Source organism: Apium graveolens, chromosome 5, assembly GCF_009905375.1.
Source record: "Apium graveolens cultivar Ventura chromosome 5, ASM990537v1, whole genome shotgun sequence".
NCBI classification, from domain to species: domain Eukaryota; kingdom Viridiplantae; phylum Streptophyta; class Magnoliopsida; order Apiales; family Apiaceae; genus Apium; species Apium graveolens.
The window spans coordinates 210,205,747-210,232,819 of record NC_133651.1 but is presented as its reverse complement, the minus strand read 5'-3'; the positions used below and the strand labels follow the sequence as shown (position 1 = coordinate 210,232,819).

The 27,073-nt window shown below is 34.6% G+C and overlaps 4 protein-coding genes across 4 annotated transcripts; 1 reads left to right on the top strand and 3 right to left on the bottom strand.

Moving 5' to 3' along the window:
- Positions 1-457: 457 nt before the first annotated feature.
- On the bottom strand, positions 458-15,645 carry LOC141660639 (agamous-like MADS-box protein AGL62). The gene is made up of 2 exons (XM_074467628.1): positions 15,600-15,645; positions 458-915 (listed from the first exon to the last, which is right to left on the bottom strand). The coding sequence occupies exons 1-2, from the start codon at positions 15,643-15,645 to the stop codon at positions 458-460; spliced, it is 504 nt and encodes a 167-aa protein (XP_074323729.1).
- A 3,298-nt stretch (positions 15,646-18,943) lies between these two features.
- Positions 18,944-21,509, bottom strand: LOC141660638 (superoxide dismutase [Cu-Zn], chloroplastic-like). Its single transcript, XM_074467626.1, has 7 exons — positions 21,467-21,509; positions 20,766-20,834; positions 20,562-20,657; positions 20,204-20,231; positions 20,057-20,136; positions 19,843-19,896; positions 18,944-18,969 (listed from the first exon to the last, which is right to left on the bottom strand). Exons 1-7 carry the CDS (start codon positions 21,507-21,509, stop codon positions 18,944-18,946), a joined length of 396 nt encoding a protein of 131 aa, XP_074323727.1.
- A 1,895-nt stretch (positions 21,510-23,404) lies between these two features.
- Positions 23,405-23,854, top strand: LOC141660637 (secreted RxLR effector protein 161-like). Its single transcript, XM_074467625.1, has one exon. The coding sequence runs from the start codon at positions 23,405-23,407 to the stop codon at positions 23,852-23,854; it is 450 nt and encodes a 149-aa protein (XP_074323726.1).
- A 2,498-nt stretch (positions 23,855-26,352) lies between these two features.
- LOC141660635 (agamous-like MADS-box protein AGL62) lies at positions 26,353-26,691 on the bottom strand. The gene has a single exon (XM_074467624.1). It carries the CDS (start codon positions 26,689-26,691, stop codon positions 26,353-26,355), a length of 339 nt encoding a protein of 112 aa, XP_074323725.1.
- Between the last annotated feature and the right edge of the window lie 382 nt (positions 26,692-27,073).

Sequence of the window (27,073 nt, the reverse complement as noted above, 5' to 3'; positions counted from 1 at the left end):
CGCTTTGTGTTGCAAAATGTAACAGCGGGAGTGATAGTAAGAGTCTTCATTGAGATCACACAATGTTATATCAAACAGACTCCATTGAATTTATCTTATTATATTAAAAATGTTAGAGCTCGGAGCAGTAATGTTATGGTGAAGAGGGCGAATTTGTGTTCTGGTTTATTCTACTTTCAAGTTAAATCATGATTTAGAGCTTTTACTAGTCTCCGCAATCGTCTAGAGATTTGGCGTTTGCTCTTATTGATAATTCTTTGTTTGTTAATATTGGCTAATGCCATCTTCATGGTTTCATCAGTGAATAGCTATTTATGAGAATTAAAATTACGAAACAGAATAATAACATAAAAGAAAATAAGATTAGGAAACCGAATTACTTGTATCCCAAAAATGATAAAAACACAGATATAGAAAAACTAAAATCAATAGAATTGAGGAAAAGCCCGGGCGATCTCTAACACAGGATATAACCTTGTGGTGTCATAACGATCCCAAAGGCAGCATCAGGGCCATCTGCTGGCTCTCCTCCTTCCAAACTCAAGCGTGTCAGATCCTGAGCTTGTTGCGTCATGGCAAGATTGTCTCTTCTATTTGCAACCATCTTTTTGACCCCTGTCAATCCAGATTTCAACATCTGGAGCTGCTCGAGTCCAAGATTTTCAACAGGAGCTTCAAACCAATCCACCTCTGGTCGTTGTGACCTCTCCTTTTCAAGCCTTTCAGCAGAGGTCCTTTCAGTTTCCAAGTGGTCATGCAACATAGATAGATGACCATTGAGTTCTGCGAGAATTGGGGGATCCACCTGGTCAAGCACACCAGATTCAGCAACTGGATTGGCGTCTTGAGGGATAATGAACTTATCAATGAGAAGCTCCAAGTTGGGATGTCCAAAAGAGTACACCTTCTTTTCACCTGGTGAAAAAATAATGAGGGCTATTTTCACACCACAGAGGGTGCAGATTTCTGTGGCTTTCTTGAAAAGGTCGCTGCAAGATCACTCTCATTAGTCATTCTTCTCAGTGTGATTTTTCTGCGACCCAAATTTATTCTTGGCATTTTTCTTAATTCACCCAATGAGAATGATGGGTCTTGGGAGCGTAAAAACACAAAATTTTATAGGAAAGTTTGGCTTTGATGGTCACATGAAAGTCAGTGACATGAGAATCTTTTTTTATTAATTACTATTTGTGCATTAAATAATTTATTTCTTTCCCATAGAAATTACTAAAAGTACTAAATATATACAATTTAAATACCTATCCAAACAAAATAAGAATCTCTATTTGTTCACCCATGTAAAGAATTGTCAAATATTAGTTCCTATTTATGCATAGAATAACTTTAGATTTTTTATGAAGCAAATAACTTTTTATTTGTTTGAATTTACATAAAGATTATTAAATTTTTTAATTTTGTTCAAATTCGCATATACCAAACAATAATTTCGATATTTACGAATAAAGAGGCAGAAAAAGCGCCCGTGGTTGGGGCTTTATCTGGGTTTTAAAAAACCATGGATTGAATCACGGTTTTTTACAAACCGGGTCCGGCTCGGCTAGTCTTCCTCTAAAATATGAGGCTAGTTTTAGGCTAATGGATACACTCAATCACACTATTAAGGGGTCTTTTTTATTTATATATTAAATATTATTTAATATTTTGTACATCGACTTGTGAGGAGTTTAATGAGAGATTTTGATTTCGATAGAGAAACAAATATTTTTCTTTTATATTAGATGAAATAATTTTCTTCTCTAAATCTAAAATTCTAATGACTGTTATTCTCTTTATATAAGCAATTTTATTCACTAGATAACTGTTCAAAGCAAATATTACTCGTAAGAGCAACACGATTTATTCAATTGTGATTTTGAAGTTTTGATAATAATCTATGGATTTTACAAGATTTTCATTGATTTTAAATGTTAGCAGAATTTGAGAGAGTTGATAAAAAAATTATGAAGAGTCTTAATGATTTTGTGAAGATTTTTAAAAATCTTTGAAAATCTCATATATTATGGTGAAATTTCAAAAGATTGAAAATGTACTATCAAATCCATCAAAATCCACATATTTATCAAATAAAATAAAATCCATGGACTTTGGAATACTATTATCTTTCATTAGAATTTTTAAAATCTAAATTGAATACCCTAAGATTTTGATAGAATTTTTTAAATCTAAATTACTCATATTTTAATGGATTTCTTAAAATCTAAATTGAATAACTCCAAATTTCGAAGTATTTTTCAAAATCTAAATTGAATACCCATGGACTTTGAAAATCCTTAAAAATCATGACTGAATAAGACCAACTTTAACGTTCAAATCCCACTAGAGGAGATTTTATGATTATGTCTCCTCAGCCACAGCCTGTCACTTAAATGCGTTTTACCATGGTTGACGTGGTTTGTAGGCTATTGCGTAAGCCCTGTAGGGTTTACCCACTACGCACCCGAAAGGTAGTGCTGCCGGTTACCTACGATAAAAAAAGTTGGAAGATTCTACCAACTTAAACTATATAGTTTTTATTCAGAACTATGATATTGCTACTATGACTAAAATATAGTATTAGGGGTGAGCATTAAAATCAAAATGAAACCAAATCCGAAATGGTAAAAATGAATGCAAACAAAATCGAAAATCCAAGGGCTACAGGGAGCTCAGTTTCAGTTTTGGACTTAAACCTAACCAAAAATATTGAACCAAACTGAATAATATAATATATTACTCCTTCCATCCTACTGGATTCTTTACATTGAGGGACGGGAATTGACACGTATTTTAAGACTCCCATATTCCCTAATTAATTATAGTTTTTTCTTTTAAATAAAAGGTATAATTTTTAAACTTTTATACATAAACAAAAATTTCTAAATAAATTATAGAACTATACTTTAGAATAGCTTTAAGATGCGTGGAAGACATGAGAAAAAAATATGTAAAGAATTCAGTGGGACTGAGGGAATATATTTTAATATATATATATATATATATAACTTATAACTTATATTATGTAAAGTTTTGATATAAAAGTTGGGTCTCCACGTTAAAATTTAATTTTTAAGTGATTTGCAAATGTTATGTTAAAAAAGTTTGGAGCTTAGTTTTTACTGTTCTAAGTTAAGTTAAAGCAATGTCGACATTCTACCTTCTAAAAGAACTCGAGGGTAATGACCCTTTCGTGTAGGACATCTGGTTGCTATGTTTGTTAGGGGCTGTGTACACATGTTCTCCAAGTATAAGTGAAATTTTGATCCTCAAACACAAGGAGTTCATAATCAAAATCACAAAATTTTAAATCATAAATTTGTAAACTACAAGGCGAAAAAAGGTAAAATTCCAAGAAGAATTAAGTGTGTTTAGCATGGCTTGCAAAATTAAGGAGGTGGCTCTTAATAAAATTATGAATTCATATAATTTTTCTTCTAACAGTTTTGAAACCGAAAACGAACCGAGTGTAACAGGATCGAGATTTTTTAAAATAAAACCGGCAGTTCGGTTGGAGATCTTCGATTTCTGGCTCGGTTAAAACTGGAACCGAACTGAATCGTGCTCTCCCCTATTATTGTTAGGTCCAAAAGGTACATACGAGGGGGTGAATGTCTACGCCGTAGATGACCTATTTGCACATTTTTTCCTGGTATTGCCTTAGAAAGCGTTGCAATATATATGAAATTATGGTCCTATCACAACACCCAGATTTTGGGGTTGCAATAGGCATAATAAGATGTTGCAATAGCTCAATAAATCTTTGGTGTTAACATAGATGTCTTCTCTATTGCAACGCATGGATCCTGTTGCCATAAGTAGTTGAATATTTTTTTAAATGAAATTGAATTTTAAATTTATCTTTAAAAGTAGTATGTTTGAATAAAATAGTTTGTAGAGTTTTTGAAAAGTGAAAGCCCAAAATATAAACAAATTATTCTTATATTTATAGAAATTAAAATATTTTTTTATAATTTTAAATAAAATGAATATGTTTTTATAATTAATTTAATAAAATAAAAAATTTACTTGATATCACTAAAATATTTTATAAAAAATAATACCTCATAATATTATTACTTTTTCATAAATTAATTATTTTAATAAATTAATGATAATATTCGTATGCATGATTTAAATAACATTATAAAATTTATAAAATTAAAAAATGAATTGATATGGGTTGGGCTGTTGAAAATTGGATTGGGCGGCTAAACAGATAGACAGAGGCGGGACAAAAGGAAGGGAAAAATAATGTTAGGGATTCATTTTTGGTTCATTTGGAAAAACTCGCCTGTCTCCTCCTTCTCTCCCTGGCACTATAGAAGTTAAACTAATAAGCTGAGATAACTCTATGCTATACATTATCCGAGCGGCCGAGCCATTAGACTTTTCAAACCCCCGACGAACTTTTCACCAATTGTATACTCACTCCCACACATCTATATATTTACACGATCGAACTATCCATTTCTTTCTTGTAGTGAATTTGTGACGCCCTCCAAACCCAGGGTCCTGATTTGGGGGTCACTAGCCAATAAACCATAATAAAATACTCACAGCAGAATAATATAATAAATGTGACCCCTTGCATGCAACTGGATCGATCATAGATTTTAGAATGAAACAGACACTAATACAAACCAACTGTTATTACAAACCATAAGTCTAATTAGTTTTACAACTTATTCAAAATTTATTACAAACCTCTAGACTAGCTCAGCGTCCCAAATGTCTACCCGGAAAATACACTAAATTATCTACACACACACAACCTCAGACCTGGAACTCAAGCTTGCCCTGGCCTAGCCGTAAGCATCAGGGTATGCACCAAGTATGAGCGAAAGAAATGCTCAGCAAGTAGTATATAGTTTATGACTTAGAACAACAACAACAATATCTATGATGAACAAAACCAAACCACAATAGCTGAACAGTATCAAAAACTGATATATATTTGATAATAAACAATATTTGGATATATATTTTATTTTGGGATTGAAATCCTCGAACGACGGTGTGTTGCCGTCGGTGATTAGCCGCGGAGCAACACTGGTATGCCAAGCATATCCAACTAACAAAAGGTACCCAAGGCACATATCGGCCTAGCAAGGTGTTATATCTTGTATAACACATACCTCACGTTGGACCGCCGCCACGGCTTCTTACGCAACCATCCAACCCATAAAAAATAATTTTCCGTCAAAGGACTCGAATTAAATGACATCCTTAACCACATAACTCCCCATTTCTCATGGTCTAGAGTCATCTCAACAACCAATGGCAAAATAACTAGAACAATTAGTTATTCGCTAATCTCAATTCAAAGTTTCACTGTATAGAGTAAGTTGTAGCGAAATGTAAAAATATTTCACTATTCTGAACTTAGAATAGTAGAGAAATTGAATGAATAAAATTCGGAGTCAATATCACTTGAATGATAAAGGAAGTTATAAATACTTGCATAATATGATTCGATATAAACGTCACTTGAACGGTAAGTGAAGTTAGGGTACTTGCCTGGTATGCTCAATAACTTTTCACTATAACTCTGCTTATAGCTACTGGCTACTATCTCCGTCTCACACATGACTGCAATCCTTGCTACTTGATTTTATAAACAAAAGGACTATCTTAACTGACAGAACCAAACTCAATCGGCGTAATTATACGTCTTTACATCTACCCGATCGTTTATAACTAATCATGGCATTTTAAAACTATAAATAGATATCATACATATCGCATAACACGTAATCATGGTATTCTTAAAACATGTACTCATATATTTCATGTAACATATAGGCCAGATCGTTAAAAGATATGTCTCACTGTGTTTAGAATTAAAATCAGGTCAATATTAGCGTTTACCGATCAAATACTGACTCAAAAGACTAACAAATCAAATGACATTGCAATACAAAGGAAATTAGTTCTCAAAAGTATTTTATTGAAACCGTAATGTTTTTCTGAGTCCGTACGCGTTCGTTTCGTATTAAACAGACGAACGGTTTATTTATTATGAATAAAATACAAAATAATTAGAAATAAATAAATTATTAATAATAATAATTGATTTTTAAATACCAAAATAAAATTTGTAAAAGATCAAAAATAAATTTTAGGGATTATTTGAATTAATTATAAATAATTTACATTTATTTAACTATTTATAAATGAAATTAATAGATTAAATGATTATAATCAATTAATTATATTCATAAATAATTAACTAAAACGAATTATAAATAATTAAATCAAATTAGATATTTTAAAATAATAAAAGAAAATAATTATAGGAATATAAAATAATTAAGAAAATAATTTTTAGAATTAAAAATAATAAGTAAATGATTTTTGAAAACAAAATAAATGATTATTAGTAAAACAAAATGAATTTCGAATCAAAATTAAAAAGAAAAAGGCAGAAATACTGGGTCGCCAAAATAACCCGCCGGGTCAAATAACAGACAACAATCGGTACTTAAAGTAATTTTCAATTTAAGCACATAATACACAAAGATAGTAATATCTGTAAATACTGATCATAAAGTCTGATGTATCAGAACATAAACTAAGTAGATTTAGAGAAAGAACCTGAAACCATTCCAAGTTCATTTACCAATCTTGTAAAATTAGCTTCACACAGTGGTTTTGTGAAGATATCTGCTAGTTATTGATCTGTGGGAACAAAATGCAATTCCACTGTACCTTCATCCACATGTTCCCTTATGAAGTGGTACCTAATGCTTTTGTGATTTGTCGTTGAGTGCTGAACTGGATTACCAGTCATAGCAATAACACTTTGATTCTCACAGTAAATAGGGATTTTAGAAAATGCTAACCCATAATCGGATAACTGATTCTTCATCCAAAGAATATGTGCATAACGGCTTCCTACAGCAATGTATTCTGCTTCTGCAGTTGATGTGGAAATTGACTTTTGTTTCTTGCTAAACCAAGAAACCAATCTGCCTCCAAGAAATTGGCAGCTTCCACTTGTGTTTTTCCTGTCAATTTTGCATCCTGCAAAATCTGTAACTGAGTAACCTATTAGCTTAAAGTCTGATTCTCTAGGATACCACAATCCCAGATCAGCCGTACCCTTAAGGTACTTGAAAATTCTTTTCACAGCTGTTAAGTGAGGTTCTCTTGGATCTGCTTGAAATCTTGCACAAAGACAGGTAGCATATATGATATCGGGTCTACCTACAGTTAGGTAAAGTAGAGAGCCAATCATACCTCTGTAATCAGTAATATCTACTGATTTACCTCTGTAATCAGTAATACCTCTGTAATAAGTAATATCTACTTGGATGCACTTGAACAATCCTGCATTCCAAATTTCTTCAACAAATTTCTAGTGTACTTAGATTGACAAATAAAAGTTCCTTCTTCATTCTACTTGACTTGAAAGCCCAAAAAATAGTTAAGTTCTCCCATCATACTCATTTGATATCTTGACTGCATCAGTTTGGCAAACTTCTTACAAAGTATGTCATTTGTAGAAACAAAAATGATATCATCAACATATATTTGCACCAAAAGTAAGTCATTTCCATGGTTGAGGTAGAACAGTGTTTTGTCAATAGTTCGTCTGTTAAATCCAGTTTCCAGAAGAAACTGAGCTAATGTCTCATACCATGCTCTTGGAGCTTGCTTAAGGCCATAAAGTGATTCATCAAGCCTGTAGACATGATTGGGAAATTTGGGATCTAGAAAGCCAGGAGGTTGTTTAAATATACTTCATCTCCCAATTCTCCATTAAGAAAACACTTTTCACATCCATTTGAAAGACTTTAAAGTTCTTGTGAGCAGCATAAGCCAAAAATATTCTTATGGCTTCTAATCTAGCAACTGGTGTAAATGTTTAATCATAATCAATTCCCGCATGTTGAGAATATCCTTTTACAACCAGCCTTGCTTTGTTTCTTGTAATTATGTCGTCACTATCAGTTTTGTTTTTGAACCCCCATTTTATACCAACAACTGATCTATTCCTTGGTCTTGGTACTAGGGTCCAAACTTTATTTCTTTGAAATTCATTAAACTCTTCCTGTATTGCTTGCACCCAATCAGCATCTTGCAGAGCTTCTTGCACTTTTTTTGGTTCATTCTGAGAGAGAAAAGAATGATAAAGACATTCATTTGATATAGATGTTCTAGTTCTGACACTTGCATCAGGATTTCCAATATTTAGGTCATGTATGTGCTTTAGTCCACTTCCTTGCAGATGGAAGGCTTTCTCTAGAACTGGATGCTCCCCCATGATCCATGATATCTCCATCAACATTTTCTGATGCTCCCCCTGAAATTATGCTCTCTGAGTTGGATCCTTCATTATTTGAGTTTCCAGAAATATCAGAACATGAGTTTCCAGAATTATTAGAACTTGGCCCATCAGAACTTGAAGAGTCTGTTGTAGATTCTGATGTTTCTTGAGATGTGGTTGGATCTTCAGTATCCTCCCCCTGCACAGGTGCATTTTCCTTAGGCGTACTCACCACAGTTTCAATAACATCAGAGTTTCATCTATTAGAGTTTATAGTATCAGGATTTACAACATCAGAATTTAAAACTTTATTTTCGAATCTCAACTGTTCATGATCATTGAAATCTTCAAGTCCAGTAATCTTCTTATCATCAAAAGAGACATTGATAGATTCCATGATAACCCTTGTTCTTAAATTGTAGACTCTGAAGGCTATTTTAGAAAGTGGATATCCAAAAAAAATTCATTCATCATCTTTTAGATCAAAATTAGATAGGTATTCGGGATGAGTCTTAAGAACAAAATACTTGCATCCAAATACATGAAAATACTTCAGATTTGGCTTCTTTTTCTTCACCATCTCATCTGGTATTTTTCCATGCTTGTTAATGAGTGTTGCATTCTGAGTAAAACAAGCAGTCTGTACAGCTTCAGCCCAAAAGTAGGTTGGCAACTTTGCTTCATCAAGCGTAGTTCCTTCAGCTTCAATAAGAGTTCTATTCTTTCTTTCAACAACTCCATTTTGTTGTGGAGTTCCAGGAGCAGAGAATTCCTGCTTTATTCCATGGTCTTTGCAGATTTCTTCCATAATCAAATTCTTGAACTCAGTGCCATTATCACTCCTTATGATCTTCACAGAATCTTTCACCAATTTATCCAGTTGCTTGACATGATCAATCAAGATAGATGCAGTTTCACTTTTTGTGTGCAAGAAATACACCCATGTGTATCTGGTGAACTCATCCACTATGACCATAGCATATTTCTTCTTTGCAATAGACATGACATTAACTGGACCAAATAGATCAACATGTAGTAGGTGATAAGGCTCAATAATTGATGATTCAGTCTTGCTCTTGAATGAAGATTTTCTTTATTTTGCCTTCTGACATGAATCACAAAGACCATCAGGAGCAAATACTGATTTTGGCAGTCCTCTCACTAGATCTTTCTTGACTAGTTCATTTATATTGTTGAAATTTAAATGAGAGAGTTTCTTGTGCCAATCCCAGCTTTGTTTAATTGATGCTCTACTCAACAGACATATTGCATAACCATTAGTACTTGTTGAAAGCTTAGCTTTATAAATGTTACCATGCTCTTGTATCCTTTCTGAACAACTTTGCCTGTAGATTTGCTTACAACTTCACAGTGTTCTTCAAAGAAATCCACATGATAACCTCTGTCATAGATTTGACTCACACTCAGCAGATTGTGTATAAGTCCTTAGACCAGAGCCGCTTTTTCAATAATGACATTCCCAAGATTGATATTGTCATATCCCAGAGTTTTTCCAATGTTGTCATCTCCATAAGAAACACTTGGGCTAGCTTTCTCCATAAAGTCTTATAGCAGGGCTTTATTTCCAGTCATATATCCTGAACATCCACTGTCCAGAACTAGGTTGTTCTTCCTGTTGCCCTACAATCACAAAGACCACTAATGATTAGTTTTAAGGACCCAGACTTGCTTGGATCCTTTGGCCTTTTTATGTTTGTTAACATTTGCAGCGGATTTAGCATCAGAGTTTATTTTAACAGTTTTCTTATCAAAATTTGCAATATCAGACTTTGCATAGAACTTACACTAGAAGGAATATAAATAGAATGCCATAAACTACCACAATGAAAACAAGGATTTTGTGGCTTATATCTAACAGACTGACTCTTAACTCCAGATTTTGAAGGTAAGGAGATTGTATTCTTATTCTTCCTGCAAAAAGAAGCCAGATGGTTAGAATTTCCACAGTTATGACATGTTTTCTAGGAGCATTATGAACAGGCTTATAATTGTTACTTTTGTTCACACCTTCCTTTCCATTCCTATTTTTCCTAGGTGGGTTTACCTTGTTTACATTCTTAACATCTTTTAGCTTATGCTTAAGCTGCTTCTTAGTCATTAAGCCTATGTTAACTTCAGTTGGCTTATCCTCTTTAGGTTTGTCAGAAGTTTTTTTCTCCTTAACTTCTGATTTATCAATATCAGACTTTGTAGTGACAAACTTAAAAAGATTTACATTTGGTTTTTGTTTAACAAGTATAGGCTCAGTTTCTATAGTTTCCTTACTATTCTTACCATCTCCATAACCTAAGCCCTCTTTCCAGTTTCCACTACTAAGAATATCCTGAGTTGGTTTACCAGAGTTAGTCCAAGTCCTGATAATCTCTCTTTCCTTTTCTAAATCAGGTTTTAGAGATTTATTCATTTTTAACACTTCATCCCTAACACAAAAGGCATCATCTCTATCTTTCTGAGTTTGATGGAACATGACTAACTCTTTTTCTAAATAATCATTCCTCTTTTTATAAGCAAGATTTTCAGAAGTTAATCTTTCACATGTTAAAGTTCGATCTTTATAACTAATGAACATGGTTTTAGGATATCTTCTCAACTCTGTAATATCATCAGTATGAAAGGCATAAGTAGTTTGAGGTACCTTTAAGTCAGCAGTTTCAGAACTGCTATCAGCATTTGCCATCAAGGCATAGTTTTCCTCACCCTCAGAATCTGAAACATCTGACCAGCTTTTCTTCTTTATGACAAGAGCCTTTCCTTTGTCACTTTACCCTTTTCTGCAATCTGGAGATATGTGGCATTTCTTACCACAGTTGTAGCATTTAACATTTGAATAATCTCGTCTGTCAGACTTTCCTCTTTTGCCTTCAGATTTTCTGAAACCTTTCTTTTCAGAACTTGCACCTTTCGTGGAAAACTTCTTTCATATTCTGAATTTCTTGTATGCAATCTTTGTTATTCCTTTCACCATAAGAGCACACAGCTTCATCATCTCCTCATCATGGTCCATCTCAGGTATACTTTCAGTTTCTGAGTCATCATCACTTTTAGAACTTGATGACTCAGTATCGGACTTTGTGATGAGAGCTTTTTCCTTGCTTTTTCTTGAGGCAGCTACTTTGTGACTTTCCTCCTCATCCACAAAGGAAATTGTTCTTGACTTTCTTCATTCCTCTCGCTTCTTTGTTCCATCTCAAGTTCATGAGTCTTGAGCATCCCATAAATTTCATCAAGAGTTGTTTCGTCAAGATTATAGTTGTCTCTTATTATTATGGCCTTCAAATCCCATCATTCAACAATTCTAAGGACAGTGAGTCTGGTTTTTGTATATTCTCGAGGATGAGCATAGTTTTGATATGGAAGAATTGGATTACACATTTTTATTATATAATATTAGTGTATTATATTATATAATATATTACTAATTGGGCAACAAGTCAGAATATTGTGTTTTGTCATCATGAGTCACTAGGATCGTGGTGAATCGAGCATAAATCTTTTTATAAGGGAAAGCTTTGCAAGCATTTGGTCACAAAGTTTGTTACAAATCAGTTATAAGATCTTTATAATCAATATTAATGTGTAATATTTTAGTATAAATAGACCCCCTAGTCTCACACCCCACATATCTTATCTCACATATCTCTTCCCTCTCTCTTGTATCTCTCTTCATCTTTTTCTCCCTTGTAAACGAAATTTCATTATTAATAAAAGCTTGAAATTTGTTTTGATTCTTGGAAATTTTCTTATATCATGGTCTCGATGATGTTCAACTAAGCCATTTCTAAGGGACAGATGTAGTGGGTAAAGGGACCCAATATCATGGTGTACGCGCCTTAATTGTTACATGTTATTTTTATTGATTATCTCTAATATCATGTGGGTATTTTTATACGAGCCACACAAGTAGAGTTAGGAGTTCGTATAAATAGGATTCGTATAATTTTTAGAGTTGATTTAATTGGTAAAATGAATGTGAAATATTTTTATGGTTTTAAATGAAACTTAATTTGGAGTCATTGGAAGGCTTAACTCTAAATACTTCTGAGTTTATTTGCTAAAAAATACATGTTTATGCCATGATATTTGTGTTTAGCCGATGAAATCCGTTTCTTAGATCTTTTAAATGTAATATTTATAAGTATTAGTTCATTATTCTTCTTAGTTTTATAATTAAAATACATGATTCGCGTTCTCTGTGATTCGACCCGTACTTGCTCCCGCACTCGCGTACGCCCGTGCACTTTCTATTTTACGAGTTTTGGATTTTTCCCCATATGAGGCTTCTTCGACATAGTTTTCTCCTTCATACACTTATAGTTACATGTATATGTACCACTGATGATCCTTACATTATAGACTATAGTTTTTATCTTTTTGAATGTAATCCAAATTTATCCGTGGTATTCCCGGAAGCATTTAAATGCCAAAATATTTGGAATTTATCGCGGATTACCATTTAATTATTTTAACAGTTTTAAATACTACTGTTTTAGAAGTAGTTGTAATAATTTTTAAAACCTAGTGCAGGTTGGCCTTAATTTGGGATAGATTCTAATTCCAGAGAATAAATCTGTAATGTTCCACCTTGGAATGCAGATATTTAGAACTATGAGTTCTATATCATCTGGTTTACTTTCCCATATAGTTCCACCATGGAATGCAGATATTCATTTAAAAGGTGGCTTACCTTCTACTGGAATTTTCTTTATCGGACACAACTGTGAAGTCCTACATGTGTACATGTAGTCAAAGTATGATTAGTCGAATTTACTTTTGACGGTACTATGTACTTCTATAAATAACTTTGTCTAACCTAGTAATTTCTCACTCATTCTTTTTAATTTTCCCTGTATTATTCGACAGTTGTAAAGTGTATAAATCATCACTAAACAGACACACACTGTTTAGAGAATCTTCGGAAATCAGATGCAATCAAATATTTGATCCCAAATCATAACCTCGAAGAAATCCCTCTTGAATCCCACATCCACAACGAGGAGAGTGCTTGGAACATATGCTTCTTCTTCAGAACTATGTTGTAGCCATTTATGTTTTTTAACAGAAAATTGCGCTTCTATATCACCAGGGGTATATACCGGTGTGTAATTGCTCAAATTCCCAGTTTAAAGTAAATCATTATGGGTTCTTGATGCACTATTTAATCTCTGCAAGATAAATTAAAGAATATAAAAAGAAGCAGATAATGGGATTATTCCACACTTGATGCATTCTCTCATGTCAGGATCTCCTTTGAAATAATATGCACTGCCTCTGCTTTGTGACATGGCACCTGCATCACCTAAGGGAGTAGTTGAGCACTCATGAAGGATTAGATGTGTACCTCAGACTACTTGATGATAACATTTGGTCGTTATGGCATTAGATTCTATCACTACAAGAATACGCAATAATGTTAATACAATTTAACAAAAGAGAACAGTCGATCAGCGGTTACTAACAAATTCCTGAGGCAAATCAAAATTTAGAAAGGTCAAATGGCAGCCCTACATAACACCGACATATATGTTACTAACATATATTTTTATTGGGAAAATAGGCGCGAAAAATTCCTGCGCAAACCTACCAACGAAATGCTAATGGATTGTTATCACATTTTTGTTTATGAACTTGTAATGAAATAGCAACCGGTTAGTAACAGAATGATATCGCCATAATGTAAACTATATTATGTTAGTATATCGTTACCAATTCATTATAACTATAAATCAGTTAAATTTATACATGTAGTTATATCCGTTGTTGTTCCCAGAGTAAATTACAGTACTTTAATTTAATGTTATCAACCTAACTTGTCTTATTACCTTATTTAATATCAAAAATTTGTTTACAAAGTTGGTTATGCCCATTTCTTCTTCTCACATCTCATATCTGAACTCTCTACATCTGAACTATGTGATAAATTACAATTCTTTGTGATTCTTATCAACATTAAACTAACAAATATCAAAGAATCACACGAGCGATTTATTTGCAATATATTAAGGTAATTATTTTTACGAGGTTGTCTTCATCTCTTTCACATTGATTATTGCAATAATGTGCGAATGACTGTCCTCCATTTGGTCTAACAATGTATGGCTCTCCATGCTGATCCTGCACATAATACCCCTTCACAAACCCTTTTTTAATAGGTGCAAATTTACTTTCTCCCCATTCCAAATTTGGCAATTCTCACACTTGAAACTTGGACACCTAATATTTGTCCCATTCATGCAAAAAAAATTTAACGCGTTAATAAAATTTAAAGTCAAATATCCTCTAATATCCTTCTTTTATACATCCAAAATTGATCATTAAAGTTTGGCTCAGGATCACCTAGCTGATTGCTAGGAGAGGTGTTTACTCTTTTTTTGATTGGTCAAGGATAGATCCTATATGGATGCGTCAATATGGATTCTAAGCTCTTCATGGCATATGTTATGTATAATGCGGCACATTTATTAATACTTATGTTTATTCTCTTCCAGGAAACCCCAAATAAATACAACTTTAGCTGTTAATGGCCTAACACCTTTACTTATATCAAGGCTTGATTATCAGATGCTATTGCTCGTCAGAACTGGCTGAGATTAATAGAGTTACATGTATGAAGAGATATTATGAGATATATAAACACAATACAGAACAATCACATAAAAAACAAATAACATCACTCATAGAAAATGAAATCTGCATTCCAAATATAACACAAATACAGATATAGAAAAATTAAACTCAGCAGAATTGAAGAAAAGCCTAGCTCGATATCTAACACGGGGCATAACCTTGTGGTGTCTGTCTGATATTATTAGTCGAAACATATTTAATAAAGGCTGTTAATTGTGTTTTGACTGTTAATGTTTATTTTTGAATTTAGTCGTTGCACTTGGAGAGTTACATGTATGTACAGCAGCTATAATCCATACGATAGTTTTTGAATGTAATCCAAATTAGTTGGTATTCACACTGCTATATTTGTAATTTATCCTGGATTTTTTTGTTAATTATTTTAACTGTTTTTTGAATATTAACATTATTGTTTTCCATTGAATTTTTCTTATAATAAAAATATTAGAGCTCTACAACAATTTTATTGTGAAGATGGTGAATTTAAGTTCTGGTTTTATGGTTTCATGTATGAAGAGATATTATGAGATATATAAACACAACACAAATCAATCACATTAAAAATAAATAACATCACTCATAGAAAATGAAATTTGCATTCCAAATATAACACAAATACAGATATAGAAAAATTAAACTCAGCAGAATCGAAGAAAAGCCCAGCTCGATATCTAACACCGGTCATAACCTTGTGGTGTCAAAATGATCCCCAAGGAAGCACCAGGACCATACATGTTTCAACTGCTCAAGTCCAAGAATTTCAACTGGAGCTTCGAACCAATCCTTAGCTTGTCGTTGGCTCTGTTGGAATTAATCTAAATGTTTTATTTGTTTTATTGTTTAAATAAATCAGCTGGTCACTAGTATTAGTATTTCCAGTAAGAGTAGGACTCCAGAGTTGTTAGGATGTGTAGTCAGGAGAATAAGTGGTGCAGAAAACTAAGGTGTTTAGCCCTGGTTTGTATCTATCGGTTTAGGTTCATTAGTTTTAGATAAATTTGCTTCAGTTGCATTTGTTTTAGTTAACTCTCTCAGATTGTAAAACTCATCAGTTATCAATATAGCTGTTTTCATTTCTGTTTAACAGTATTGTTCTTGTCTATATTCTACACCTGATATCAGAGCTGCACTCGATCGCAAGCCAGACTTCAAGGAAATGGAGACGAACAAGGGAAAAGAAAGTTCTTTCGGTTTAAGATACCCAATTCTAACTAAAATAAATTACACATCATGGGCTATGAAAATGCATGTGTTCATGCAGGCCCATGGTGTATGGGATGCGGTTGAACCCAAAGACGTAAATGCTGCAATTGAAGATAAGATGGATAAGCGAGCTTTAGCTATTATATATCAGGGGATAGGTGAAGATCTGTTAATGTCAATAGCTGACAAAATCACCTCAAAGACAGCTTGGGAGGCAATAAAAACGGTTCACCTTGGAGCAGACAAAGTTAAAAAGGCGAAAGCTCAAACTCTTAAGGCTGAATTTGAGTCTCTTGTCATGAAAGATACAGAACAGCTAGATGATTTCTGCATGTAGATGAATAGCCTGGTGACCAACATCCGGATGTTAGGAGAGAAGGTTGAGGAGATGTATGTCGTCAAAAATCTCTTGAGAGCAGTACCTGTGAAGTTTCTTCAAATTACATCAGCGATTGAACAATCTGGAGATTTGGAGAAAATGTCCATAGAAGAAGTTGTGGGATCCCACAAGGCATACGAGGAGAGAATACGCGGACATAATAAAGTGAGTAACGGCCAGCTCATGCTTACTAAAGAGGACTGGTCACGACATGTAGGCACTGAGACCAAACTGTTGTTTACACGGGACGAATGGTTGAAGCGAGCTAACAAAGGAGGAAATGAGGGCAATGGAGATTACCGTAAGGACAGTCGAATGTTTCGTGACAGGAGCAGAGTCAAAGGTTTTAACTGCAATAATCACAGACATCTCGCTTCGGAATGTCATAAGCCAAGGAGAGACAGAGAACAACGAGCTGAGGCAAATCTGACTCAAATCACTGATGATAAGCCCGCATTGCTTGTGGCTGAATTCGGCAAGATCGACAACAGCAGAGGAACTAAACTTAATACGGAGGAGGACAACACGTGGTATCTAGACAGTGGTGTCAGCAGTCATATGACTGGGCATCGTGGAAAGTTCAAAGATTTAGATGAAACTGTTGTGGGTCAAGTGAAGTTCGGTGATGGGTCTATGGTACACATAAAAGGCAGAGGAACTGTGAAGCTTGTGTGTAAAAATGGTGAAGAACGTGAAGTAAAAGACGTATACTATATACCAACCCTCAGAAACAATATAATTAGCCTGGGTCAGTTATCCGAGGAAGGTAATCCAGTTGTTCTTGATGGAAACATGTTGCGGGTATACACCGCAGATGGGAAACTCTTAATCAAGGTACAAAGAGGTACGAACAGATTGTACAAGCTATGTGTTAAGGGAGTTCGAGGTGACTGTTTACTATCAAAGGTGGAAGAGGAGACACGAATTTGGCATCTATGCACTACTAGAAAAATGTCAATAGACATCGGTTTTTGGCCGATGTCTATGTTGTTTAGCAACCGATGTTGATGTCGGTGATTTCTATTGTAGACATCGGTTAAAACCCGATGTCTTTACTCGATTAGACATCATTTCTGGAAAAAAAGCTGATGTCCATGCATTGTTTTTTTACAAAAAATGTTAGAAATAAATAATTTTATAAATAAAATACACCTATTACAACATATTAAACATATAATGAGTTATGTTTTTTTCCACATAGACATCGAATAATTTCATTTCTGTGATGTAAAATAAGATGTTAAACATCAATTTCTTAAGTAAAGGGTGATGTCTGTAATGGAACATAGACATCAGTTTTATCCTAATCAAAGTGATGTCTATGTACCATTTAGACTTAAAAATGTCAGACTTTGACATTAGTATTTTTTAAAAAAGTGATGTACATTAACTTTTTTAACATCAATTTTTCTTTTTTTAAAGTTATGTACAATTGCTTTTGAGATACCAGTATTTATTCATTAGAAATGATGTACAAATATTTTTTTGATATGAATATTAATTTATTAAAATACGTGTTTGCATCTGAGTATTTTAGCACTATTTCCGTTTTTGAATAGGATGCTGCAATGGGAAGATCTGAGAATAATATATATTTGAAATTCTACACTGCCAGTGCAAATTACAAGTATTCTTTGATGAAATATTTATAGGATTTTTAGCAAGATCGGATCAACCAAATCATGAGTCACACTAGTTCCCCCTATTATGATACAAAGTTGTTTGCACTAGTAAGCTATTTTTGCAACACATTAAAACCTTAGTACATGTGCAATCCATATATAAAGTCTATTGTTAAGAAACCTCAGTAGGAAGACAGACTAGATTAGTACATTTCAAAACTGATGAGCAATATGTTTAACCTTCTGGAGATTCTTTTTCTTCCTCTATATTGCAGGGTTTGCAAGCTCTTTAGCAGGAGCGGCTGGTACTATGTTTTGGGGCTGCATGCATCAAAATAAATTAGTAAATTAAAACAATGCGGATTCCCAGGTGTATGCTTCTTTCAGCTAATTAGACTGATTGTATTAAACATGGGTTTGGAACAGCGCAGAGGATAAGATGATATGCATGCGTAATTACCAGTGTTGCCTAGTTATGTACAATCCTGACTCCCGACTCAAAATCAAATAGCAATTACAAATAAGGAGATAGAACCATAAGAACAAAAACAGAACCCAGAAAAAGAATGAAAAGTAAAGGTAATTCTAACTCTTCCCGCAACATTAGAGTTAGCTTTAAAACTCCATTTAAATCAGCACTTTTAGCAAATATTTCAAAGAAGTATAAAATTTTCGATGATCAAGATTAATTATAAACAACAAACAGATCCTAAACAACAAAACCCCAATAAAACATAATCAAAGAAAAACCCATTTGTAACATCATCATCATAAATACATTAGCATAAATCATATTAGATGATCATGATTAATTATAAGAACTCAACATTAATGAATAAGGATAGAGACAATGACTGTGTAAGTAAAAAAAAAGACAAACAAGACATACTATTATACAGAGACTTACAAGAGACCAAGTAAAAAAAAGGACAAACAAGACATACTATTATACAGAGACTTACAAGAGACTTACACAGAGACAAACAAGACATACTTACTATTTGCTTAATATGCCTAAATCCAGGAGAGCTCTGTCCAACAAGCCCATTACTGATATAAAGGCACAAGAACTGTTAGTTTAGGGACTTGGGATGAATAATGTCTACAAATCATCTCAACACCAAGAATATCTAATGAAGCACATATAAGATATAACCATGTTGTGCCAAAACTTTTGAATGGATGAGCTGTAGCAGTATACATATATATATATATATATATATTAAGTCATTAATAAATCAGGGATGATTCAAAGCTTAGATATGATCAAAGGCAAATGACTATGTGCATTTGATGCGTGTATCATCCTCATTGAACTTTGTCACATCCACATATCAATAGATTTGGTATTCTTCACAGTTCAATGGCTCATTCAAAAATATTTGTTTTAAATTATAAGGTCAGAAGAAAGTACAAAAAAATCCTGAATTTTTGTGAAAAACAAACTATAATTATAACAGACTTAGTCGATCTCTCCTTGAATATGCACATCGCGTTAATAAACGTCCCTTCAATTTAGCCCAAAATGCATGCATTATAACACAAACATATTCTAAAACTGATATGACTTTTATAGTAGTCGACTCGAATTCTGTCAAATAACTTTTCATTATATCAGAATATAACACAACACAATCTATACCATGTACTATATACACAAGGAGAATGCAAGGCAAAAGTAATAATATATTTGTAATGAGAAATAATGGAATTTGCTTATTACATACCACATGCCAGTCTACCTCCTGCATTGCCAGTGGAAAGGCTAAGCTCATGACCACCTAAATAGATAAACAAATGCAAGTGAGAACATGGAATAAACAAATATTTGCACACAGAAGATATATTGAATCCATTCCTAATTTCCTATATATAACATTCACATATCATTATATCAGGCATGCAAGGTAGAAGTTCAAAATGAGAAAAATAAAATATTACCCTTTCTGAGGTCATCCTCAAGTTCATGAACAACCAAGGCTCTTCCAATTATTGCATTTGGCCCACTAAGTTCCCATTCAAGTATAACTAAGAATGAATTAGAACATAACAAAGTGTAAAATTACCAAGGTCTAGAGAAATACCTATGTATTGACAATTGTTGCTTCTGCCACACCTGCATTTATTACATAGAAGGAAAATGTATCAGTAAGGATAAGTTTTTAAACAATAATTTGATTGGAACCCATAATATGGACCCTAATTAGTGCTCAAAGTTAATCATAAGCATAATTCTCATCATCTTAGTTTCACACAATAGAGAGCCCTGGAAATATTCTTATCATTTGTTTCGAGGAATAAAGAGCAATGTTGGAATACTAATTAAGGCACGTAATTGACTTCCTCAAAGCCATTTCAAGGTTAAATACACTAATCTGTCAAATTTATATTATAAATACTAGCCCGTAATAACCAATCTAACCAGAGTAATAGAATAGTCCATTACCATCGGCATTAACAATAAAGTTTCCCAGGTCACCCGCATGACGGACTTCATCTTCAGGAGCATCGTGTGTGAATCCTTCCGGATTGAAATGTGGTCCTGCAGTTCCACATCACATTCAACCAAAATTACAACAAAATCATATAATTAGCCAACAGAAAAACACAAAAATGCCTATCAAAGCTACAAAAACATAAAAAATCCAACCTTTGGACATACACCCATTCGTAGTATCCCCAAATTGACAAACACAATTTAACTTAATCAAGTGAATACCTAAAGATTAAATCCACTACCATATGCAAAAAACCGTCATGTATATATACAAAAAATTAAAAAGAATAAAGATGAGATAAGCTTACAAAGCTTAACAACCGAGCTTTAGCTGAATTGAGATGATGAACACAGAGAGATGGTGAGATGGTGAGAAGAGGTGAGATGAGTGGAATTCCGATGGTGAAGTGAGCTGTCGAGGTGAAAGTGAATGGGGTAGAGGAGTGTTTAGTCGAGAGAGAGAGAGAGAGGAGTGCTAAAAGAGAGATGGTGAGGAATTTTTATGTCCGAAGAGGGAAAATAATGGGGGAACCAAAATATTGGCTAATGAGCGGGGTGAAATTTTAGGATAATGGGGGAAAATTTTGACTAAGGGGGGAAATATAAAGATGGGTGCGAATTGAAATTTTTTTAGGTAACTTTAGACATCGGTTTTAAAATAACTATTGTCTTCGAATTACAATGACATCAGAAAAATACGGGATGATGTTATAAATTCTTTTAACATCAGTGGCAAATATAACCGATGTCTAATGTGTGATGTCTATTAACATTTTTCTTGTAGTGACGCCTTGGTCACGTCAACTTTCCAGCTATGGAACTTATGTCCCAGAAACAAATGGTTTGTGGCCTACCCAAGGTGATGCAACCAGCAGGAGCATGTAGTGGTTGCCTCATGTCGAAACAATCACGTAAGCCATTCCCTTCTCACTCTGTTTTTTCTGTGAAGCGTGTTTTAGAATTAATACATGGAGATTTATGTGGCCCTATCACTCCCATAACACCAGCGGGTAATAAATATTTTATGTTGCTAGTTGATGATTTTACCAGAATGATGTGGGTCTACATGCTTAAAGCAAAATCTGAAGTACTGACAGCTTTCAAGGGTTTTAAAGCTCTAGTTGAGAATGGTGTTACTCCTGGAATCCGAGTATTACGGACTGACAACGGAGGAGAATTCTGCTCAACAGAGTTCAATAAATTTTGTGAAGAGATGGGCATCTTGAGACAACACAGAGCATCATATTCTCCGCAACAGAACGGGGTGGTCGAAAGGCGTAATAAAACAGTGGTAGCTATGGGCAGGAGTATGCTAAATGAGCGGAATGTTCCATCTGAAATGTGGGGCGAAGTAATTAGACACGCAGTTTATGTACTCAAAAATTGCCCACTCGAGCCCTCTCAGAAATCAGGCCTCACGAGGCCTGGTATGGTGAAAAACCTCATGTTGATCAGCTTCGTGTGTTTGGGTGCGTAGCTTACATGAAAATTTCAAATGTCTATGTTAAAAAGTTGGACGACAGAAGCAAACGAGTTGTGTACTTTGGTAGAGAACCAGGCACAAAGGCCCATCGACTGTATGACCCAACCACAAGAGTTATACATGTTAGTCGGGATGTCTATTTTGAAGAAGAGAAAAGCTGGTCCTGGAATCTAAGTGAATCGACAAGCGCTGAAGTAGGAATGTTTATAGTGGTGGGAATAGAAGATATTGAACCTGAGGCTAAAACTGCGGACAGTGAAGACACCATTGTGACCACACTACAATCAAGCAGCCGTACCTTGAGTCAGAGTCAGACTGGAACTCCTCAAACTCAGGCATCTGTCGTTCAGAGTACTGAATCTAGATCTGAAACAAACAAAGGAAGTCTCTTAGCTACCTCGAGCGAAAGCAGTGCACCTCTGAGGTTCAGAAATCTGAATGATATTTATGCTCAGGATGAAGACTTAGAGTTAACAGAGGAATTGCTCTTGTTGAGCATCGATGAACCTGTGTTATATGATCAGGCTGCTAAGAGTCGAATCTGGAAGGACGTAATGAAAGCTGAACTCGATGCTATCGAGAAAGACCAGACCTGAGTTCTTACAGACCTGCCTAAGGGGCATAAAGCCATTGACTTAAAGTGGGTTTTCAAGGCTAAGAAGGATACTAATGGCAAAGTTGCCAAACACAAAGCTCGGTTAGTGGCAAAGGTTTATGTTCAGAAACATGGGATAGATTATGAGGAGGTTTTCGCCCCGGTTATACGGCTTGAAACAGTAAGACTTTTACTAGCTCTTGCGGCAAAGAATTCTTGGGAAGTACACCATCTTGATGTAAAATCAGCTTTTCTCAACGGAGAATTGCAGGAATAGGTGTATGTCGCGCAGCCTAAGGGGTATGTTAAAAGAGGACAAGAGTCAAAGGTGTACAGGTTGTTAAAGGCCCTTTATGGTTTACGTCAGGCACCGAGGGCCTGGTATGCTCGGCTCAATAAATGTCTTCACAAGGTGGGGTTTGTTAAATGTCTGTTTGAGTACGCTGTTTACACCAGGAGAGATAGAACCGAGTCACTAGTCGTTGGTGTCTACGTTGATGATCTTTTGATCACCGGCACCAGTACTTCACACATAATCAACTTCAAGGAGCAAATGGGTAGGGAATTTGAGTTGTCTGATTTGGGATGACGCACTTATTATCTTGGTCGGGAAGTCGAGCAAGGCCAGGGGTTTATTGAACTAAAACAAACGGCTTACGCTAAGAAAATTCTGGAGAAGGCGGGTTTGAGTGACTGTAATCCATTAGATATCCTATGGAACCAAAACTGTTGCTGCACAAAGATGATAATGGTGAACCTGTGAACCCGACAGAATTTAAATCCATAATTGGAGGTTTGCGCTACCTAGTGCACACCAGGCCTGATATCGCCTATACAGTAGGAGTGGTCAGTCGGTTCATGGAACGCCCAACTATGTTACATCTCTCTGCAGCTAAGAGAATATTGCGTTATGTACGAGGAACCTTGGATTTTGGATTACTGTACAAGGCTGGAAAAGGTAACTATTTACTGGCAGGTTATTCAGATAGCGACTTGGCAGGATGTGTGGACGATAGTAAGAGCACTGGTGGAGTGGCGTTTTACTTGGATGACAGTCTCATAACTTGGATTTCTCAGAAACAAAGATGTGTTGCATTATCGTCGTGTGAAGCAGAATTTATGGCAGCCACAGCAGCTGCTTGTCAAGGGATATGGCTGCAATAAGTTCTTACTCAGATTTCAGATGTTGAGCCCGGGCCTGTCATGTTATATATCGATAATCATTCTGCTGTTGATCTCGCCAAGAATCCGGTCTTCCATGGTAGAAGCAAGCACATAGACATTCGCTATCATTTTATACGAGAATGCATGGAACAAGGTCTGATCAAAATTAAATATGTCAGCACAAATGAGCAGGGTGCAAACATTCTCACTAAAGCACTGTCCGTAGCAAAGTTTGAGAAAATGAGGAACCTGTTGGGTGTTAAGCAGCTCAAGTCAACTTAGATTAAGGGGGTGTATGTTGGAATTAATCTAAATGTTTTATTTGTTTTATTATTTAAATAAATCAGCTGGTCAATAGTATTAGTATTGCAGTAAGAGTAGGACTCCAGAGTTGTTAGGATGTGTAGTCAAGAGAATAAGTCGTGGAGAAAACTAAGGTGTTTAGCCCTGGTTTATATCTATCAGTTTAGGTTCATTAGTTTTAGATAAATTTACTTCAGTTGTATTTGTTTTAATTAACTCTCTCAGATTGTAAAACTCATCAGTTATCAATATAGCTGCTTTCATTTCTGTTTAACAATATTGTTCTTGTCTATATTCTACGGGCTCCTCTCACTCTGAAGCCTCTCAGTATAGATCGCTAGATTTTTTAAGTGGTCATGCAACATAGATAGATGACCATTGAGTTCTGCAAGGATGGGAGGATCTACCAGTTGAAGCACCACGCCCGAATCAGCAGCTGGATTGGCGTGTTGTGGGGTAATGAACTTATCTATGACAGGTTCCAAGTTGGGTTGTCACAAGGAGTACAACTTCTTTTCGCTTGGTGAAAAAATAATGATGGTTATTTTCACACAACAAAGGGTGCATATTTTAGTGGCTTTCTTGAACAAGCCTGCACCCCTTTTAGAGAAGGTCACTACAAAATTGCTTTCATTAGTCATTCTTCTCATGGTGAACTTTTAGAGACCCAAGTTTATTCTTACCATTTTGCTCAAGTCTATTACTGTTATGTACAAGTGATTAGTCTATTCTCATTGTCACATACAACAATATAAGAAATTGTCATTGATTAATTACTGTTTTGCATAGAATAACTTATTATTTTATTGGAAAACAAGTAACTTATTATCTATTTTGCGTATATACAAAAATTACTAAATTTTTTGATTGTGTGAAGATTGATACATATGTGAATTCTTACATACCAACAACTTATTATCTGTTTTGCATATATATAAAAAGATTACTAAAATCTCTAATTGTGTCAAGATACATACATAAGAGGATTCTTACAAACTGAATATGATGTTTCAATTCCCATTACTCTATTTTGACTAGTTGTTGATGTATGAATATGGAGAGGCATCACAAGAATTGAAGAGGAAAATCATTATTGCATCTTGTTTCTTTGGAGGCCGGTCTCCGTGCATTGATGAGACCGAAAAGTTGTTTTCTCGCATTTTGAATGTCAACCAATCCACCATTATCACAGTCAACATTGCACACATTTGCTTCACATGGATATACATATTCTATTGATAATAACTATTATGTTTCAATATACTAAGACTTAATCTTTGGATTTGGTGTGCTAATTCCGAAGAATAAATTACGTTGAGAGGGAAATGTGAAGACCAACCGAACATGAAAAAAGCATTAGGCATGCCATTTTATTTCATTTAATTTGTATCTTCAATATAGATAATTCTGCTCCTTATAATAGCTTCAGATATAATTGTTTAAAAATGCCTCATTACTAATCACAGAAAAGACATAAAATCAATTAAAGCTTTCGCTTTGTGTTGCAAAATGTAACAGCGGGAGTGATAGTAAGAGTCTTCATTGAGATCACACAATGTTATATCAAACAGACTCTTTTTCATTGAATTTATCTTATTATATTAAAAATGTTAGAGCTCGGAGCAGTAATGTTATGGTGAAGATGGCGAATTTGTGTTCTGGTTTATTCTACTTTCAAGTTAAATCATGATTTAGAGCTTTTACTAGTCTCCGCAATCGTCTAGAGATTTGGCGTTTGCTCTTATTGATAATTCTTTGTTTGTTAATATTGGCTAATGCCATCTTCATGGTTTCATCAGTGAATAGCTATTTATGAGAATTAAAATTACAAAACAGAATAATAACATAAAAGAAAATAAGATTAGGAAACCGAATTACTTGTATCCCAAAAATGATAAAAACACAGATATAGAAAAACTAAAATCAATAGAATTGAGGAAAAGCCCGGGCGATCTCTAACACAGGATATAACCTTGTGGTGTCATAACGATCCCAAAGGCAGCATCAGGGCCATCTGCTGGCTCTCCTCCTTCCAAACTCAAGCCTGTCAGATCCTGAGCTTGTTGCGTCATGGCAAGATTGTCTCTTCTATTTGCAACCATCTTTTTGACCCCTGTCAATCCAGATTTCAACATCTGGAGCTGCTCAAGTCCAAGATCTTCAACAGGAGCTTCAAACCAATCCACCTCTGGTCGTTATGACCTCTCCTTTTCAAGCCTTTCAGCAGAGGTCCTTTCAGTTTCCAAGTGGTCATGCAACATAGATAGATGACCATTGAGTTCTGCGAGAATGGGGGGATCCACCAGTTCAAGCACACCAGATTCAGCAGCTGGATTGGCGTCTTGAGGGATAATGAACTTATCAATGAGAAGCTCCAAGTTGGGATGTCCAAAAGAGTACACCTTCTTTTCACCTGGTGAAAAAATAATGAGGGCTATTTTCACACCACAGAGGGTGCAGATTTCTGTGGCTTTCTTGAACAAGCCTGCACGCCTTTTTGAGAAGGTCGCTGCAAGATTACTCTCATTAGTCATTCTTCTCATGGTGATTTTTCTGCGACCCAAATTTATTCTTGGCATTTTTCTTAATTCACCCTATGAGAAAGATGGGTCTTGGGAGCGTAAAAACACAGAATTTTATAGGAAAGTTTGGCTTTGATGGTGACATGAAAGTCAGTGACATGAGAATCTTTTTTTATTAATTACTATTTGCGCATTAAATAATTTATTTGTTTTTCATAGAAATTACTAAAAGTACTTAATATATACAATTTAAATACCTATCCAAACAAAATAAGAATCTCTAATTGTTCACCCATGTAAAGAATTATCAAATATTAGTTCCTATTTATGCATAGAATAACTTTAGATTTTTTATGAAGCAAATAACTTTTTATTTGTTTTGAATTTACATAAA

What these genes read in the sequence shown, in the direction of transcription:
- LOC141660635 (XM_074467624.1), bottom strand. Translation starts at nt 26,691, where the DNA reads ATGACTAATGAGAGTAATCTTGCAGCGACCTTCTCAAAAAGGCGTGCA.
- LOC141660637 (XM_074467625.1), top strand. Translation starts at nt 23,405, where the DNA reads ATGGAACCAAAACTGTTGCTGCACAAAGATGATAATGGTGAACCTGTG.
- LOC141660639 (XM_074467628.1), bottom strand. Translation starts at nt 15,645, where the DNA reads ATGTATGGTCCTGGTGCTTCCTTGGGGATCATTTTGACACCACAAG. An exon ending in GATCATTTTGACACCACAAG is followed by an intron (nt 916 to 15,599) that starts GTTATGACCGGT and finishes TTTTTTCACCAG; the next exon opens with GTGAAAAGAAGGTGTACTCT.
- LOC141660638 (XM_074467626.1), bottom strand. Translation starts at nt 21,509, where the DNA reads ATGAGGCAACCACTACATGCTCCTGCTGGTTGCATCACCTTGG. An exon ending in GAATGGGTGTATGTCCAAAG is followed by an intron (nt 20,658 to 20,765) that starts GTTGGATTTTTT and finishes GTGGAACTGCAG; the next exon opens with GACCACATTTCAATCCGGAA. An exon ending in GAAGCAACAATTGTCAATAC is followed by an intron (nt 20,137 to 20,203) that starts ATAGGTATTTCT and finishes CTTAGTTATACT; the next exon opens with TGAATGGGAACTTAGTGGGC.